The sequence below is a fragment of the Micromesistius poutassou genome, assembly GCF_964030765.1.
Source record: "Micromesistius poutassou genome assembly, chromosome: 12".
NCBI lineage: Eukaryota > Metazoa > Chordata > Actinopteri > Gadiformes > Gadidae > Micromesistius > Micromesistius poutassou.
In genome coordinates, this window is record NC_140282.1 from 3,635,379 (window position 1) to 3,653,838 (window position 18,460).

The 18,460-nt window shown below is 45.0% G+C and overlaps 2 protein-coding genes across 3 annotated transcripts; one reads left to right on the top strand and one right to left on the bottom strand.

Annotated features, from left to right (window-relative positions):
- Positions 1–10,444: 10,444 nt before the first annotated feature.
- On the bottom strand, positions 10,445–13,242 carry cebpg (CCAAT enhancer binding protein gamma). Of its 2 annotated transcripts, none has more exons than XM_084476059.1 (2): positions 13,130–13,242; positions 10,445–12,283 (listed from the first exon to the last, which is right to left on the bottom strand). In XM_084476059.1, exon 2 carries the CDS (start codon positions 12,236–12,238, stop codon positions 11,729–11,731), a length of 510 nt encoding a protein of 169 aa, XP_084332185.1. In that variant the 5' UTR covers positions 12,239–12,283; positions 13,130–13,242; the 3' UTR covers positions 10,445–11,728. The 2 variants fall into 2 exon arrangements, with proteins under 2 accessions (XP_084332185.1, XP_084332184.1); XM_084476058.1 differs by having other exon boundaries at positions 10,445–12,326.
- A 3,163-nt stretch (positions 13,243–16,405) lies between these two features.
- cebpa (CCAAT enhancer binding protein alpha) lies at positions 16,406–18,454 on the top strand. Its single transcript, XM_084476136.1, has one exon. It carries the CDS (start codon positions 16,667–16,669, stop codon positions 17,609–17,611), a length of 945 nt encoding a protein of 314 aa, XP_084332262.1. The 5' UTR covers positions 16,406–16,666; the 3' UTR covers positions 17,612–18,454.
- The last annotated feature ends 6 nt before the right edge of the window (positions 18,455–18,460 follow it).

Genomic DNA, 18,460 nt, shown 5'->3' on the forward strand with positions numbered 1-18,460 from the left:
TTTGGAAGATTTCCATGGGATTGCATCAGAGGTTAAACCAGGTGATGAAACTGCTTGAAATATATAGGGAGGCTTGCGGATGCTGGCAGAGCTGCTGGTGAGTTTCTCTAGTGTAGCTTTTAAACAAACGGCTCGGTTGGTGTAAGGGTTGTGAGATGTGAAACATAGACGAGGCTTTACCTTGGCTTTCAGGCCCCCAAGCAAAAATATCGGATAAGACGCATCAATCCTCGCATCACTCTTCTCTGGCTACTTTTTGAAACACTAAGTCTAGCATGTTACCATTAGGAGGGATTGCCTCCTGCTAGGGTCTATACAGTTTATATTAATTGATTAATAAGTATTATAGGTAATTTGCTTGATTTCTATGTTTAGAAAATGTTTAACATTAACTGTGTTGCTGTTGTATTAATCCCAATTAGTACATTGGGTGTCACAGCAGAAAGTTCAAGGCAGGAATGATTATTCACAATATAGATATATAGACAATATAGACTAAACAAGGGAACATGAAATGCAATTCACTTTTAGTCAGCGGCTTCGATGCAACTGCAGTTCTTGTGTAAAAAAACGTCTGAGACTAGCTAAAGAATACTCCGTAAGATGTACTTCCCAACTACATCCCAATAGACACTCAACCTTTCAGACCAGCAGTAGAGGTCGCTATTGTTTCACCATGAGTTTCCATGACAGGCCATATCTTGTTTGGTTGGTTGGTTGGTTGGTTGGTTGGTTGGTTGGTTGGTTGGTTGGTTGGTTGGTTGGGTGTGTGTGTGTGTGTGTGTGTGTGTGTGTGTGTGTGTGTGTGTGTGTGTGTGTGTGTGTGTGTGTGTGTGTGTGTGTGTGTGTGTGTGTGTGTGTGTGTGTGTGTGTGTGTGTGTGTGTGTGTGTGTGTGTGTGTGTGTGTGTGTGTGTGTGTGTGTGATGGTTGGAATGGAATAGAAGTATGAAACTTAAGGACGATGTATCAATTACTGTTGTCTTTTATTTTGAGTTTCTTTTGTCTACTATGAGTTTATTGCTTTGTCTTGTCCTGTCTTGCTGTGCTGCAACAAAGTAATTTCCCTATGGGGATATGGTATCTATCTATCTACCCATCTGTTCATGAACATTTACCATGAAACTTGTTCTTTAAATCACTGTTTTCAGGACATTTACACACCGATCAGTATAAGCAGTGCATGAATCAGTAACCCATCTGGAGCTGATCTGTGATTGGTGGAATTCATCAGCATCCAGTGTCTTCAATGCTATTGGATGACTGTTCTCCTACCTAATTGGTGAAATGCAGGACTGGTCTCCTCCCTGATTGGTGCAATGCAGGCCTGGTCTCCTCCCTGATTGGTGCATCACAGGCCTGGTCTCCTCCCTGATTGGTGCATCACAGGCCTGGTCTCCTCCCTGATTGGTGCAATGCAGGCCTGATCTCCTCCTGATTGGTACATCACAGGCCTGGTCTCCTCCCTAATTGGTGCAATGCAGGCCTGATCTCCTCCCTGATTGGTGCATCACAGGCCTGGTCTCCTCCCTAATTGGTGCATCACAGGACTGGTCTCCTCCCTGATTGGTGAATCACAGGCTTGGGCTCCTCCCTGATTGGTGAATCACAGGCTTGGGCTCCTCCCTGATTGCTGCATCACAGGCCTGGTCTCCTCCCTGATTGCTGCATCACAGGCCTGTTCACCTACATAAGTGGTCTCATGTTGACCTGTGATGACTTCATTGTGACCGTTGGCCTACATTAGAGACCAATACAGCTGTAGTATCTGCTGCGCAGTCCTTATCACTTGACTTAATGAGCTTTGAGTTTGGGCAGCTGTCCATACGACCATACAAGACCAAGTGGCAAGATAGTGCAGGGACACTTTGTGATCAGCTCCAGTGTAGATATTATATATTTATCTCTAGTATGTTCCTGATAAATATTAGGTGATGTTGAGGGAAGCTCATTTGATGTGTGGCTGGTGTCTGGGTGTTTTATTAATGTCTGGAATGGGATTGATTAGGAAGTTGAATTGGGACATGCAAGTCTGTCTGCCTCACATCCTCTCCTCACAGACCTGTCTGTCTTTCTCTTGCACACCACACCTGTCCATCTGTCCTCGACACTACACCACTATCAGTCGTACAAACGACCTCTCTGTCCTACATACTTACAAACCTGTCTCTCTACCTGTCTATCTACCTATCTTTTCCCTACATCACACTGTCTGCCTGTCCTCTATCTCCTTATATGAGTATGATAATAGAAAATTAATAGATGATAGTACTAATCGAATATCTTCAGTGTTCAGTGCAGACCAGACCCCAGGCTACCCCTGTTCCCAAAGCATGCATTGCAGGGTAAAGTTCACACCATTATTTCATAATATCTCTTGGCTGCCTTCCAAAGCCATGTTCAGTAGTCCAATCTGCTGATGCAGCAGTATCAAGTCACCCGGCTAATACGTAAGCTAACAGCACACTCCAGCCAACTAGCAGGCCATTGCGCAACAGTTGACTCAACGTCTACAGAGAGCCAAAAATATACACATTGGTGGTGTGTGCGTGCATGCGTGCGTTTGTGTGTGTGTGTGTGTGTGTGTGTGTGTGTGTGTGTGTGTGTGTGTGTGTGTGTGTGTACACACAGGGATGTAAGTCTGCATGCAAGGTGTAGACTTAGTATACTTGTATACTCAAATCTGAGTATCCAAACCAGATGGAATTGTATTTACTATATGAAAACAATTTAAATGTTGTTGATGTGTGCATTCATGTGTGTGTCTGTTCATATGTTCGATTGTGTGGGTGACTGTTGGTGTGTGTGTGTGTGTGCGTGTGTGTGTGTGTGTGCTTGCGTACGTGCGTTAGGACGGAATATCTTCCTTCATACAAAGTGACGCGTGTGTCAACAGAAACCTTGGCTGCCCCATGACCAGTAGTCAGCATGTACTATGAGCTCCACCTTGACCAGTAGTCACCACCATGTCAGCATAGTCAGCATGTACTACATATACTAGACACTAGTTCAGTTCACGTTAGGGATGGCCTATAAGTTGATTGCTGTGGATGAATGAAAAAAGAACGGTCACCATACGAAGCCAATAAATGCCTTCTTCGTTCACTTAGAATCTCAGTTGCCAACTCATCTCGTTCATCGTATCGCATTAAAAAGTTATGAAGGGTGAATATGAATGAGTTTTGACCACATAGACAACTGCCATAGATATATATATACTGACCAGATTTCGCCTGAGCTGCGCTGTTCAGTGGTACGTATGCGTCAATGCTGCCGCCTTCTTGCCGCTGGATAACCACCTACCTGAATGAATGAACGTCGATGGGACAGACAAGGCAAGATGGCGGCATTGTTGACGCATGCTTAGAAGCTGAATGTGATATCTAGTCAGTATATATATATCTATGGACAACTGCCAAGCTGCCATTCAATTCCAGCCCTCATTGTTCCGAATATGGATCATGGTTGTAAAAATGTCAAGCAATGTTTGTGGCAATAACGGGATCATAGCAGCAGCTGTGTAAAGCAATGGGTGACGTCACAGACACTGTCTATATTTCTTGAGTCTATGGCTGCAGCATGACCACTAGTCAGCATTAATATGGGCTTCATGACGAGCGCCCTCACAGGGTCGTCTTTGGGATGGATGGAGGAAGGACAGTTCTGTCATGCCCCGCACTTCAGCCGTTCGCTGTCTCTCCTAATGATCAGTTTACCCGCCTGGACTACTTGATTATAGCAAGCAACAGACATGTCAGCCAGTCTGTTTGGTGAATGAAATAAGCAGGAAGCTTCATTCACTCAAAGACAATGTCACGTGCCATCAGTTTATAGAGAAAATGCCTCTGGTTCTCAAATAAAAGCTGAGAGCATATGAGAGAAAATAAAATGATGACATGCCCACAATGCCTGCAGGGAGTGAATAGAAAGCGCTGCACACACACACACACACTGCGGTCCCACGGTTGCACATCTCAGCAACTCATAAGGAATATGGCTCATATATATACTTCATTCTTTAAGTCCCAGTACTAATAAAATATAGTACTGTTTTAAATTGCAGGGTATTGTGATACAGTTCCAGTATCGGTATACCGTGTTACACTACATCCTACTCCCTCTTGTTCCCTTCAGTATAACCTTTTGGTGATTTACAACACCATGTCCAGGACTCTGTTTCATGTATTTGTGCCACTCACCCCCAGGCAGTATCAGGAAACTAGGATACACTTAAAGAGATTAAAAGTGTAGAGTATTACATAGAAAATAAATACAGAAAATGTATCATTATCACACAATGTGCGATAATGCGAATGAAGGATAACTATTACAGAATTTACGCACCACCAACTATAACAATATTACCATACGATAACAATCAAACAATGTGCGATTGTAGGGAAAAAAAAAAGAATACAATTATATGTCTGTCTTTTTAATTTGCATTAATGATGAACGTTCAACTGTTACAAATGTAAGCTGATAGGGCCTACCATTATCTTAAAAAAAGAGTTAGGCATGTTGATTTGATTTGATTTTTTTTCATGATTAAAAAAATAATAATAACATTCCCCCCTCTGTTTTTTTGACAAATCGCACCCTGCCATCGATGATTATCACACAATGTACCAACTGTACGATAGCTACCACAGGGGCCAGAGGCACTTTTGTTGTTTTGTTGTAGATTGTTTATTATTTTTTTATTTTAACCAGTAACAAAAAAACAGTATATGTTCTGCAATTACGAGGGAGAAAGAGTACAGGAGTCCACACGCCGGCCTTGCATGCTGTGTTTTATGTGTCCTCTTCGGTGCTCAGACCCGAGAGCTTGCAAAAACAATAGCTCAAGAAATTCTTTGATTTGTTTGAACCTGCTTGGTGTACCAGAGCAGTAGAACATGGACGCAATGAGAGCCAGAAGAGCTGCCAATAACAGATATTTATTAAGAAATGTGTTCAGTCTGTCTGTAGTCACGCGATTCAAAGATTCATCAGCCAAAAGGTGTTGGTTTGAAACCCAGCTAGTACCATGTGTGAAGTTGGGTGTCCATTTAGCTGGTTAGTGTACGAGCATGTTAATGTACTAACATGTGTGTGCACTAGCGTGAGTATGTGAGTTTATCTAGCATGTTAGCAAACCTAGAATGTTAAGGTACCATTTTCTTAGTGATCTAGCAGGTTAGAGTACTAGCATGTAGTTGCTGCATAGTCTAGTGGTTACTAGTGGCAACCCTTTGAGGAGCCAATGGGGTAAAGCAACACTACGACGGGACAGACTCTGTTGTGGAAATATTAATCGTACCTATAACATAAAATTATATACAAATGATATTAACCTTGTTTATATAACAACAAGTCAATTGAAAAGGCATTTGTATGTATTCACCTTGGACCTATGGATGTCCCCCTTCCTCTTTCTAATTGAAAGGTGTTTGCATTTGCATTGCCACTGCAGCCACAATGTCTGATACTGAGGCCATACCAATCTACAGACTTCTTTGTTGTGTGGATTCCGTTAATTGTCTTGCAGCCTAGCAGACGTGCCCACTTCCCCCGTAGTGTTTTGCAAAAATAATTTGGTCTCGCCCACCATGGCTGACTTCAGCCATGGCGAATCCTTAATTCTCGATGATGGTCACTCTTCCTCACCTTTGTTTTATTCGTTGTTACTGCCTACGATGTGCAAGTTCCCATATGAGAGACATGTACACCCATTGTCTCGTTGAATATATGCCTGAATAATTGCTGCCTGTATCTCCCCATGATCATGCTCTAAAATTAAATACAATACTTTGCTGTCAAGAAGTGTCCCAAAATAAATGATTCTTTATCAGGCTCCAACTCAGTTGTGGAACCTAGAAATGTAGTCATTACATAATTAAACAAGAACTAGATTAAACACCATAGCTAACCTTAACTAACCTAACCTTACCTTCACTAACCCTAATTAACGGCTTGTTAATTAATGTGTGTGTGTGTGTGTGTCTGTGTGTGTGTGTGTGTGTGTGTGTGTGTGTGTGTGTGTGTGTGTGTGTGTGTGCGCGAGTGAGAGAGATTTTGTGTTCATATCAGTACAACCACTCAACTTGACCTTTGACCTTCATGGCCTCTGAGATGTTACTCATTAGCTCAACTCTTCTAGATTAACCCCCCTCAGGGTTAAAGGTCAGAACCCTTGTAGCCAGTTTGTGTGTGTGTGTGTGTGTGTGTGTGTGTGTGTGTGAATGGCAATGTGAGCAGGTAGACGACTAGACTTCAGTTCCTTTCCTCTCTTTCTCTTTTCCTCTCCTCTCCTCCTCTCCCTGACACCTGGAACTTAACTCATTGAGACACGAGAGATCACTTGTTGATCCTCAGGTTTCCGCTTGCAGATTTCCGGAGGCCTGACAGTGGCAGACATTTTTTATCAATGACATCAGCATGGACCTTAACCTAATTTCAGCCAACGTAACTCAACATCTCTCACCATAACTCTCTCCCAATAACTTTCTTATCATATTTATCTTACCATTACTCTATTTACCATATCTCGCTCTTCATATCTCTTACAGTCTCATCATATCTCTCCTACCAAAACTCTCCCACAATATCTCTCTACCATAACTCTCTTACCAGATCTCTTACCATAACTCTTACCATATCTCTCCTACCAAAACTCTCTCACCATATCTCTTTTACCAAAAATCTCTCACAACATCTCTCTTACCATTACTCTCTTACCAGATCTCTCTTACCATATCTCTCTTACCAAAACTCTCAAGTCTCTTGTCTTGTTGTTTTCACAATTGATTTTATTTATATTTTTGGTTGACGTGTCCTAGCGGTAACCATGGCGATGGACCTGGGGGGACAGATCTCTGGGGGCAGATCAGGGGAGGAGTGCAGTGAGCGGGGAAAGGTCATAAAGTGTGTGTGTGTGTGTGCGTGTGTGTGTTTTTCTGTATATAGTTTGTGTGTTATGGTTAGTATGTGTGTGTGCATGTTGCTGTATAGAGTTTGTATGTTAGGGTCAAAGTGTGTGTTTGTTTGTTGCTGTATAGTATTATATAATATTTGTGTCTCTTGCTCTCTGGCCCGAGAGACAGTACCATCACACACACACACACACACACACACACACACACACACACACACACACTAAGGTGCAGATAGCAGTGTGATGTTCATATTTATCAAAATAATACTTAAGTCATCCCAACCTGTCTAACTCTACAAAACATGAGAGAGAGGGACAGACACACACAGAGACACAGATAGAGGGACAGAGACAGACAAAGACACAGCGAGACACAAAGAGACTGATAGACACAGATAGAGTTAATCAGAGGCCGGCAGGCAAACCAGTAGAAAGGGTAGCAGACATAAGCTGCTCCCATGCTTGCTGCTCAAGCAGGAAGGATACCTTCTTCATTCTAGCCGGTAAAATAACTTAAGCTACCTTCTTCATGCTAGACAAGATGATAATGATGTCATCCTGTCACTCATCCACCCAGCTTACTCCCTGCATGGTTTCCCAGGAACAAGATTTCACACTTTGCCACCAGTCTGTGGCTCCACCTGTGTGTAGCTCCACTTAGCTGTTGGCTTCCTCTTGTGGGTGGACCATTGTGTTTGGGTTCAGTGTGTCTGGGATCCCCAATAATCTGCAGCCTCTCACTCGCTCAGCCACACTCATTATCACACACACACACACACACACACACACACACACACACACGCACACGCACACGCACACACACACACGCACACACACACACACACACACACACACACACACACACACCTACACACACACCTACACACACACACACACACACACACACACACACCTACACACACACACACACACACACCTACACACACACCTACACACACACACACACACACACACACACACACACACACGGCCTGAGTGCTGGTCACTTACTGTCCCTTCAAGGGAAGAACTTTGAGCCAGCCTGGCGTGAGTGCTGGTTAGTTATTGCAATAGGGTGTGTTTGCCGTAGTGTGAGAGTGTAGCTTGGGCCTGCTCTGTTTAGCAGAGGTCCTCCTAGCAGCAGGCCTACAGGTATGGCTGTACCTAGCCTCCTAGCAGCAGGCCTACAGGTATGGCTGTTACATGGATTCCTAGCAGCAGGCCTACAGGTATGGCTGTTACCTTGCCTCCTAGCAGCCGGGCTACAGGTATGCTGTAACCTGAAGGCCTCCTAGCAGTAGGCCTAAAGGTATGGTGTTACCTGGCCTCCTAGCTGCAGGCCTACAGGTATGGCTGTTACCTGGCTACCTATCAGCAGGCCTACAGGTATGGCTGTTACCTGGCTACCTATCAGCAGGCCTACAGGTATGGCTGTTACCTGGCTACCTATCAGCAGGCCTACAGGTATGGCTGTTACCTGGCTACCTATCAGCAGGCCTACAGGTATGGCTGTTACCTGGCTACCTATCAGCAGGCCTACAGGTATGACTGTTACCTGGCCTCCTAGGCCTAAGCCACTCCCCCTAGCAGCAGACCTAAACCCCTCCCCCTAGCCTGCTGTCGTCTTATTATTAGATAGTCATTCACTCCCTACAATGTCTTAAAACGTCTGTCTGTGTCTCTTGGTATGTCTGTTTCCTGGTCTGTCTGTCTCTCGTGCAGCCGCCAGCCGACTCTGGCCAGACCGGACTCTGTGATGGGAGGGTCTCCCTGGAGCGTCTGATACGTCTAGAGCTCATCCCTGCTTATCGGACCACATGGGGGAGGGAGAGGCAGGGTGGTCATACCCGGTAATGGGTGTTTGCCGTGTGGTGGTGGGAGCTGAGTCACGTCCGAGCCCCACCTGCTGAGCCGTGTTTAAACAGAACAGAATAGTCTGTGATTCTTCCGTCTAATGATTCATCGGAGAGACATGGCACTTTTAAAAATAGATTGAAGCGCTCCGACTTAGTGGAGCGACGTGGCTGTCCTATGGCGGTCAGGTCAGACAGACAGACGGACGGACGTGTTGGCGGTCAAAGAGGTAGACAGACAGGCTGTCAAAGAGGTAGACAGACAGACAGTCGGGTAGGTATTCATGCAGGTACTCAGACAGAAGGGTAGACAGATAGGCAAACAGAGAAGGTAGACGACAAACAAGTACAGGCGCGCATGGTATGGCAGACAGACAGGTATTGGCAGGGGTACAGGTAGGCAGTCCAACACGTAGATAGACAGAGAGACAGGACGGGAAAAAGACAGGCAGCCAGACACACAGGTAGGCACAGCAGTCCTCATTAGGCAGTCAGGCAAGTCAAACAAGGCAAACCAACAGCAAGAGGGCAGGTTTATAAATAGATTTTCGTGCGTGATCGCGGATGGACCCGGCTTCAACCCATTCCCAGATACCACTGCAAGGCTGAACACTTCCCCGAACATAGTATTATCATAACAGGTTATAATATGCCATGTCACTGTGCTTGACATACAGTGTAATGAAACATTATAACCATTGTGGTCTTAACGTTACATGACACTGTACTTGACATACAGTGTGATAAACATTGTTATGTTTTTCATTGCACTGTACTTTAATCACATCTCATTTCACTGTACTTAACATACCTTGTTGGGAAACATCATGAATAATATTGTTATTATAACCATGTCATTACTCTTGAACACTCTTATCTCTACCTCTATGGGCGAGTGAAATTTGTATTGATTTTTCGGTCAAGGCTCTCAAACAATTCTCTAGTAACATGTTGCCTTAGGTCCGTTCATTAGTTTCATTCTAACATTGATTATAACATGCATTAGCTTCATGATAACATTGATTTTAATATTAATTATAATATGCATTAGGTTCATTATTACAAATGTGTATATAGTATACTATATAATATGTATATATACTCTATATATAATGTAGTACGTTATATTTATTACTACTTTACTCTATCAACTATATAATATATTATACTATACTATATTATATAGATATTGTGGAGTTGATGATGGCTGGTTTAAGCAGCCTCCAAGTCAGGCAATTGGACTCTGGGGCAGGGTGAGGCTGCACAGCTGTTGCACATTGAGCAATCAATGTGCACAGGTTAAACCAGGCATCATCACAGACCCTCCGAAGAGATCTCCTGCATGGCAACAAGGAGCACCGGGTCATGTATAATTCTCTACAAACTTTTAAATAAACCAGTTTTCCAACACCACCACTCCTAGTATGGGTATGTCACCTAGGTTTTATGGAGCAATGTCTTTGTTTCAGATATTATGTTATATATATTATATACATATACTATATTTTATTCATGCTATATAATATACAAGTTATATACTACATATAAACTATTGTATTTACTTTAGTATATATTACATATATATACACACACACAAACTGTGTTTATACATATATTAATGGAATTGAATGAATCTTGAATGAAGAGAATCTTGAATGAAGAGTCAACAGACGGCTCAACATTTATAATTACATTTTATTTTACAATACATATTCCCAAGACACTTATAAAAAACCAGGCCACCACTGAGAAATGCCGCCCAGCAACATTTACACCAACCATCAGATCTGTGGAAAAATGGTGTCTGCAAAGCTGTGTCAGAGTAATATCAAGACGTTGCTGATTACAACCTTACAGGTTATCAATTCTCTTGTGAACATTAAAATATCCCCCCCCCCATGCAAATAACCAACATGCGGTTCTGTTGAGTAAAAGCAGTAGAAAATTTAAATATAGAAAAAACTGCAGTGCCAAGATCCTGAAGTTTGTGTGCGAAAGAGAGAGACAGCCAGAGTGTGTGTGTGTGTGTGTGTGTGTGTGTGTGTGTGTGTGTGTGTGTGTGTGTGTGTGTGTGTGTGTGTGTGTGTGTGTGTGTGTGTGTGTGTGTGTGCTGGATAAGCAACTGTGCAGAGTCCGCTCAGCCCGTAGTGCATCTGGCTGCCTCCACCTTCCTCCTCCTCCTCATCTTTCTCTAGTGAGGATCTTCTGTGACTCATTAACTGATGCTAACCAGGTATTCGGAGCTGAACAGCCCAGCAGCCCAGGTTTACAGACTCATCCAGGATCCCTCTCTTTCTCACACACACACACACACACACACACACACACACACACACACACACACACACACACACACACACACACACACACACACACACACACACACACACACACACACACACACACACACATACAGGTTAAATGCTGTGTGTCTGATCCCCTTGCCAAACAATTGCATGACAAAAGGTAGCTTCTTTTTGATTACACACATACTCTCTTCTCTTCTTCCTGTGGACCCTTTGAAGACCTTTCTGAGGTGGAAACATACATGACAGTTATAAAAAGCGTGTTTCTCCGTCAGTCTTTAAGACACGTCAGTCCAACCTCTAACATACATGCTCGCGCTCGCGCACACACACACACACACACACACACAGGAGAGAGCGTCTCTGCTCAGTGAGTCTACTTGGTGTGACAAAGGTCAGAGTCTCTTCCACACTGTCCAACCGTGGAGGAAGAGGAAGAGGCGTGAAGTGCACGGAGGAAAAACTAAAATTAACTAACCAAAGCTTGTCGCGTTTCAGCCAGTAACTAATTCACTTATCAAGACTTGATCAAATGTGTATAAAATAGTTCCATCCATAAAACGGCTAAAACAAAAAGGGGCTTCCATGTTCACAGCGGGACTCCTCCCCTCCCTCCATTATAAAAAAAACGGACCAATCGTCACGCAGCACCGCTTCACTGGCTGTGGTTGTTGGCGCCGGCGGCGGGGCTGGCCCCGTCGGGCGCCACACCGGCGGGCTGCACGTTGTCGGCCAGGTTGTGGGCGTGCTCCAGGAAGAGGTCCTTAAGCACGCTGAGCTCCTTGCTCAGCAGCTTGATCTTGGCCTCCAGACGCTCGTTCTCCTCCTTCAGCTCGTTGACGCGCTGCTGCGTGTCCTGCGCCTTCTGCTTGCTACGCATCCGACTCTTCTTCACCGCCAGGTTGTTGCGCTCGCGCCGTTGCCGGTACTCGTCGCTGTCCTTGTCCGCCGAGGGCTTCTTCATCCTGCTGGTGGACGTGGCTGTGCCCCCTGCTGTGGAGCGAGGGGCTGGGACCGGTGGGGGGGCCTGCTGCTGCTGCTGCTGTTGTGGTTGTTGGGGGGCTGAGACCCGCGACGTAGCAGGTGGGGCGCGGAACCGGCTCTGGATGACGCTCACGCCGTTAGGTTGCGTTGTAGGGGGGTTCTGCTGGGGAGGTCTGCTCATCTGGATCCACCACCTTCTGGAGCTGATGATACAACACCACTAGCACTGGGTGACGAGAGGGGGGGGGGGGGGGGGGGGGCAGGTGGAGCTGTTTACATGTTGAGGAGAAAAGGAGAAAAGAGAGATAGATGGTTACCGTTACCATAAAAACGTCAAGCTCTGTTGCAGCAAATAATAGCTATGCTAAAACAACAACCATTGTCTCTTTTATTCTTTCCAGAACCACACTGCTCAATAATGATATCATGGTGTTTACCTATTAGCCCCACTGCAAAATAATGATACCGTATGCTAATTTGATCTCGCGAGGAATGTTAATTAATGAAGGCATAGCGGCCGTGATGGTAATTAAGCCCGCTCTTGTGATTGGTCCACGGGTTACTATGTTGCCTGTCAGCTGTGCGCATGTGCTTCTCCCTGTTGCATGAGGATTGCATCATCGCAGCTCTGCTTTGTGTGGAAGAGGGGAACTCCGAAGTCTTTCAGCGCGATCTGAAAGATTGTCATCTTATTTTACTTAATAATAACACTGCGACACGCTGGTAGCCTGGACAACAGCTTATTAGCTAACTTATTGAATAACTTGTTGTGTTGGACATTTAAGGGATCGCTCGAAAGTAAAACTAACTTTTCGCCCGTAGATGACGTACTCCTCGTTTTACGTCGAACCCTCCTCGTCTCCAAAAGCCTGATGTTGTAGACATTTAACGTTAGTGAACACATATAAACCTCTGTATAGCCTGGCGAGGTTAAATCAGAGGAACCTGGAGGGACTAACGTTAGAGTCCCCAGCTAGCAGCTAGCTGCTAGCATCCGACTCTGCGCTTCTTCGTAACAGTCTAATACTGTCTCACTTAGTATGACCATTCATAGTTTTTAACTGAAGCTTACCGTCTAGTGGCGGAGTGTTTCAGTCTAACTGTCCAATCCGATTTAAATTTGATTCAAATTCCTCTGGTCGGTCTGGGACTTGAACTCGCCGTGTTGTTGTTTGGAACAGAGAGGTGTGTTCCGTGCGATTGCGAAATCTCCTTCACCATGTAGGGCAATATCCACGGTGAGCCAATCAGAGAGGAGCACACGGCAGAATGACGCAATCTTGCTTGAAAGACAGCTACAATGACCAATAGAGAAACTGTATTTTTTTTATTTAACGTTATGTAAATTATATTGTCACCGGTTCAAACGGTGCATTCCTTCGCCTGAAGACGAACCATGTTCAAAATCTACCCGTTCATGTAGATGTTTACTGGGACTTGGGTGAGGTTCAGTCAAATAGGGGTAAAGGCTGACTGGGACTAGGGTTAATAAAATAGTTTTCATGTAAAGGCTGACTCGGACTAGAGTTAGGGTTTATAAAATAGGTTTTCATGTAAAGGCTTACTGGGACTTGTGTTAGTAAAATATGTTTTCCTGTAAAGGCGGGACTAGGGTCAGCCTTAATTTAAAGGCTTACTGGGACTAGGGTTAGTAAAACGGTTAATTGAAATAATAACTGTGAATAAGGTTCATGTTTTAATGTTTTTAAACATGTTTTAATGTAAAGGCTTCCTGGGACTAGGGTTATTAAAACATGTTTTAATGAAAAACCTTCCTGGGACTAGGGTTATTAAAATAGTTTTGATGTAAAGGCTTCCTGGGACTATAGGGTTTGTAAAATAGGTTTTAATGATAAATAGGTTTTAATGTAAAGTCTTACTGGGACTAGGGTTAGGGTTTATAAAATAGTTTTCATGTAAAGGCTTACTGGGACTAGGTTTTTTTTTTTTTGCGGGGGGGGGGGGGGGGGGGGGGGGGGGGTTAATAGAAAGGCTGGGACTATAGGCTTAGGGTTTATACAATATGTTTTAATATAAAGGCTAACTGGGACTAGGGTTATTAAAACATGTTTTAATGTAAAGGTTTACTGGGAGTTGGACTATAGTAAAATAGGTTTTAATAAGGCTTCATGGACTAGGGTTAGAGTTTTCATGTAAAGGCTAACTGGGGCTAGGGTTGATAAAATAGGTTTTAATGTAAAGGCTTACTATGACTAGGGTTAGGGTTAGTAAAATAATTATTCATGTAAAGGCTTACTGGGACTAGGGTTTTTAAAATAGTTGTCCATGTAAAGGCTGACTGGGCTAGGGTTAGGGTTATTAAAATCATTTTCATGTAAAGGCTTACTGGGGTTAGGGTTGGTAAAATCGTTTATCATGTAAAGGCTTACTGCCTCAGATCATCCACGGGACTAGCAGGTCAAACAACCTTATCAGATGACTGTTAATCATTTACTCTGGCAATTTCTCTCCACACACACACGCACACACACACACACACACACACACACACACACACACACACACACTTATAGATAGAAAGGGAGGAGAAGAGGGGGTCAGAGAGAAGTTAAAGAGATAGAGTTAAGAACTAGCCAGCACTTTCTGTCATTGTAGACCCCATAACATTATAAATGTATAGTGTAGGGTCTGATTCATGGTTAACGTCATTATTTCAATATAAATGTCTTTACCTGGTCTTATAGGCTTAACTAGCATACTTTGTCTTGTAGCACTTATGCCTAGATATCATATATTTGTAGGGATAGCATATTGTTAGACCATTTGAAGCAAAATTAGTGAATCTAAATGGATAATGTTATTGTTTGACCGTCCCATACAAACAAATTAAGAATGTCAATCGATCGGCACCACTAAATTGTAGTCATATTAATGATTTTGTTAGAAAGGTAATGTTGCCATGCTTGTTTAGGTTGTTGAGCATTTTTTAATAGTTTATAACAAATGTTCAGCCCAACATTTAAGTGTAAATTCAACTCCTGAGGTCACTCTTCCTCATCTCTCCTCTCGAGGTCTGTCTGTCAGTCTCTCCCAATATTCGAGATGCATAGCACTTTAACACTGACGTTTACATTTCCAAAGGACAAAAGTAAAATGAGATACAATGTAAAAATAAATAATGATGCCACAAGCATTTTTTTAATGCTGATTTTTCACTGTATATATATATAGTACATTTAAATGTAAGGCTAAATCTAGAGTATTAGATAATGTGGTAATGCTTGGGATATGGTCTCTCTCTCTCTCTCTCTCTCTCTCTCTCTCTCTCTGCTCTCTGTCTCTCTCTCTCTCTCTCTCTCTCTCTCTCTCTCTCTTGCTCTCTCTCGCTCTCTCTCTCTCTCTCTCTGGATTTCCTGCGGCTATCGACAGAGGGAGCTGACAGTCCGTGTGTCTATATGGTCGCAGTGTCGTCCGCTGTAAACTGCTACTCTAGTCACACAGAAGACAAGCTGCATTGAAAATAAATGTTATTAATCATAAATGGGTCAATGCATTAAATACACCGAAATGAATAACACAGAGTATATAACACATTGGGTTTGCGTAAACCTCCCAATAGCTCCCGTCGTCTCGGAGCCATGGAAAGGCGCAGTGTGCGTGAGAGACTTTTCGCTGCACGCAGACCGTCGCATCTAATGTGAGTCGTGCGTCCTTTATCATCTCGGGTATCTTTCTATATATTTCATTTCCCTGCTTCCAAGTGTTGGAGCTCACGACACGGGCGATAGCTGTTGCTGCGTGCGTAATTGACCAGGAGGTGTGCTGATAAAAGAGCGCAGACGGGCTACCTGCTGCTTCTCACCAGCCCCCCCCCCCCCTCTCTCTCCCAGCGTGTCCTGGGGGGCTCTTTAAGTGTCTTTTGTGACACTTGAGTTTTATATCAAAACGGTGGGCTCCTCTTCACATTTTAGTGCACAAATGTAACATTATAATTCAAAATGACAAGAATACATAAACAATATTTGACCGAACCTTTCTAATTTAAACTACAACTCTAAAGCACGCTTCAGTCCATTTCTGGAGGGCTGATACATAATCAGTCAGACACCCTAAAATAAATAAAGTAGGCTGAACAAAAGGTTTGCAGAAACTGCAAGTAAAATGACCAGCGTGTTATAAACGTCTCAGGACCAAAACAAAAAGTCACAAAGTCAGAACTCCATAGTATAATAAAATTAGAACTCGAATCAACAAATGTGAAACATCGTGCACACATTTTAACCACAAAAATGTCCAGTGGAAGCTGCGGGGCTGCGCTGTTCCCCCCGCTGTGCGCCCGCCCCGCGCTGCGCCGGGCCGGGTATAAAGGGGAGGTCGCGGGGCGTTTTGACAGTTCTGCGGCTTGGAGGCTCTAGGTGACAGTCAGTATATCAGACCTCCCGAACAGAGAAGAAGCAAACCGTCTGCTACCACCTGTTGACTGCTGTGAGTTGAGAGGCGCTTCTCGCTTGTTTCTCCTCTAGGAACGTGAGAGGGTTCAGGACCTGTACTTTGCTCTCCTCCACCAGCCACAGCGGCTTTCACTCGCTACCGGAGCAAGCTGGATTCCCGGAGTTCTTCACCATGTGTGGCGGGGTTTAGGTACTCCATGGAGCACGCCAACTTGTACGAGGTCGCCCCTCGGCCGCTGATGACCCCCGTCGCCCCGCAGAGCGCCTGCTACAAAGACCCCCCGCAGCAGGGCGACTTCCGCCACCTCAGTGAAATCTGCGACAATGAGAACTCTATCGATATCAGCGCGTACATAGACCCCTCGGCCTTCAACGACGAGTTCCTGGCCGACTTATTTCACCACAACTCCAAACAGGAGAAGCTGCGGCTGATGAACGGCGAGTACGAGTACAACCAGGGCAGCAGCGGCCACCCGGGCCCCCCACAGCAGCACCAGCAGCAGCACCACCACCAGCAGCAGCAGCAGCAGCAGCAGCAGCAGGTGTACCCGGGTCACCCGGGCTACATGGACTCATCCAAACTGGAGCCCGTGTTCGACAGCCCCTCCGCCAGGATCAGACCGGTGGCCATCAAGCAGGAGCCCCGGGACGACGATGACATGAGCCAGTCCATCGCGCCCACCTACCCCCATCACCCCCACCACCACCACAACCCCCAGCACCTCCCGCACCTCCAGTACCAGATTGCGCACTGTGCGCAGACCACCATGCACCTCCAGCCCGGGCACCCGACGCCGCCACCGACCCCCGTGCCCAGCCCGCTGCAGCAGCAGCACGGCGGGGTGTCCGCGGCGCACATGAAGATGCTGGGCGGCGGCGAGCGGATCAAGAAGAAGCGCGTCGACAAGAACAGCCCCGAGTACCGCATGAGGCGGGAGAGGAACAACGTGGCCGTGAGGAAGAGCAGGGACAAGGCCAAGATGCGCAACGTGGAGACGCAACACAAGGTGGTCGAGTTGGCGTCCGACAACGACAGGCTGCGCAAACGAGTGGAGCACCTGACCCGGGAACTGGACACGTTAAGGGGCATCTTCCGACAGCTCCCTGACGGCTCCTTTAAACCCATGGGCAGCTGTCAGTGAAGCCGGACTATAAACATTTTGGACTTACATGAACGTTTAATGACACAATACTTGTACAGTTGGACACCGCTGGAATCCTGAGGAGGAATCAAGAGTGCGCAACAGTTGTTGAGGGTCAGGCAGCTGAGAATACACGTGCCTTTCTAACACACAATAAGCTCATCCCCGCGTCTACACGGTGGAATTCAAGTCGTCTTGTGCCTTTTTGTATAAAATGGTGTGATTTGTCACGCTGGACTTATATCCGTGCAGCTAAAGCGGGACACGGTCGTTAAAACCACAACGGTCGCCTGTTTGGGGTGCAAGTTACCAACAATTTCTCTTTCTCTTTATAGCGCTGTAAAATTCGCAATGCTTAAAGACTGTCTTCATATGTTTGTATGTTATTTACATCAATAAGTGCAGTTTATTCAACATAAGGCCCATATTCCATGGTACAGTATATATCCACTTGTTGTGGTCTGCATTGCAGAATGCCCAAAACAGACCGGCATGAGCTGTGGTATACCTGCCCAACAAGAGGTCGGTTGTGTGCGCTAAATGTCGTCCAAACGCGTTAACGCGGCCAAATGAAGCACATTGTATTTTTCCAGAATGTCTTACGGTTACTGATCTTAGAGTCGTGGACCGTCGTTGACTATTTATGTGTTGCCAATCAGAGGTGAACGCGAGAGGGCTTGTATGCAACGCGTTCACCTGAGTCCACGCTGTGCAACGTCCGAGGGAACCACCGCCCGTCTCTGTGCCTTCTATGTGCTCTGAACGCTTTAGATTCATCTCGAACTCATTTTATAGTAAGAAATCAAAGACAAGGAAGCACTTTGCCAGTTACGCCAATGTTATACCAAT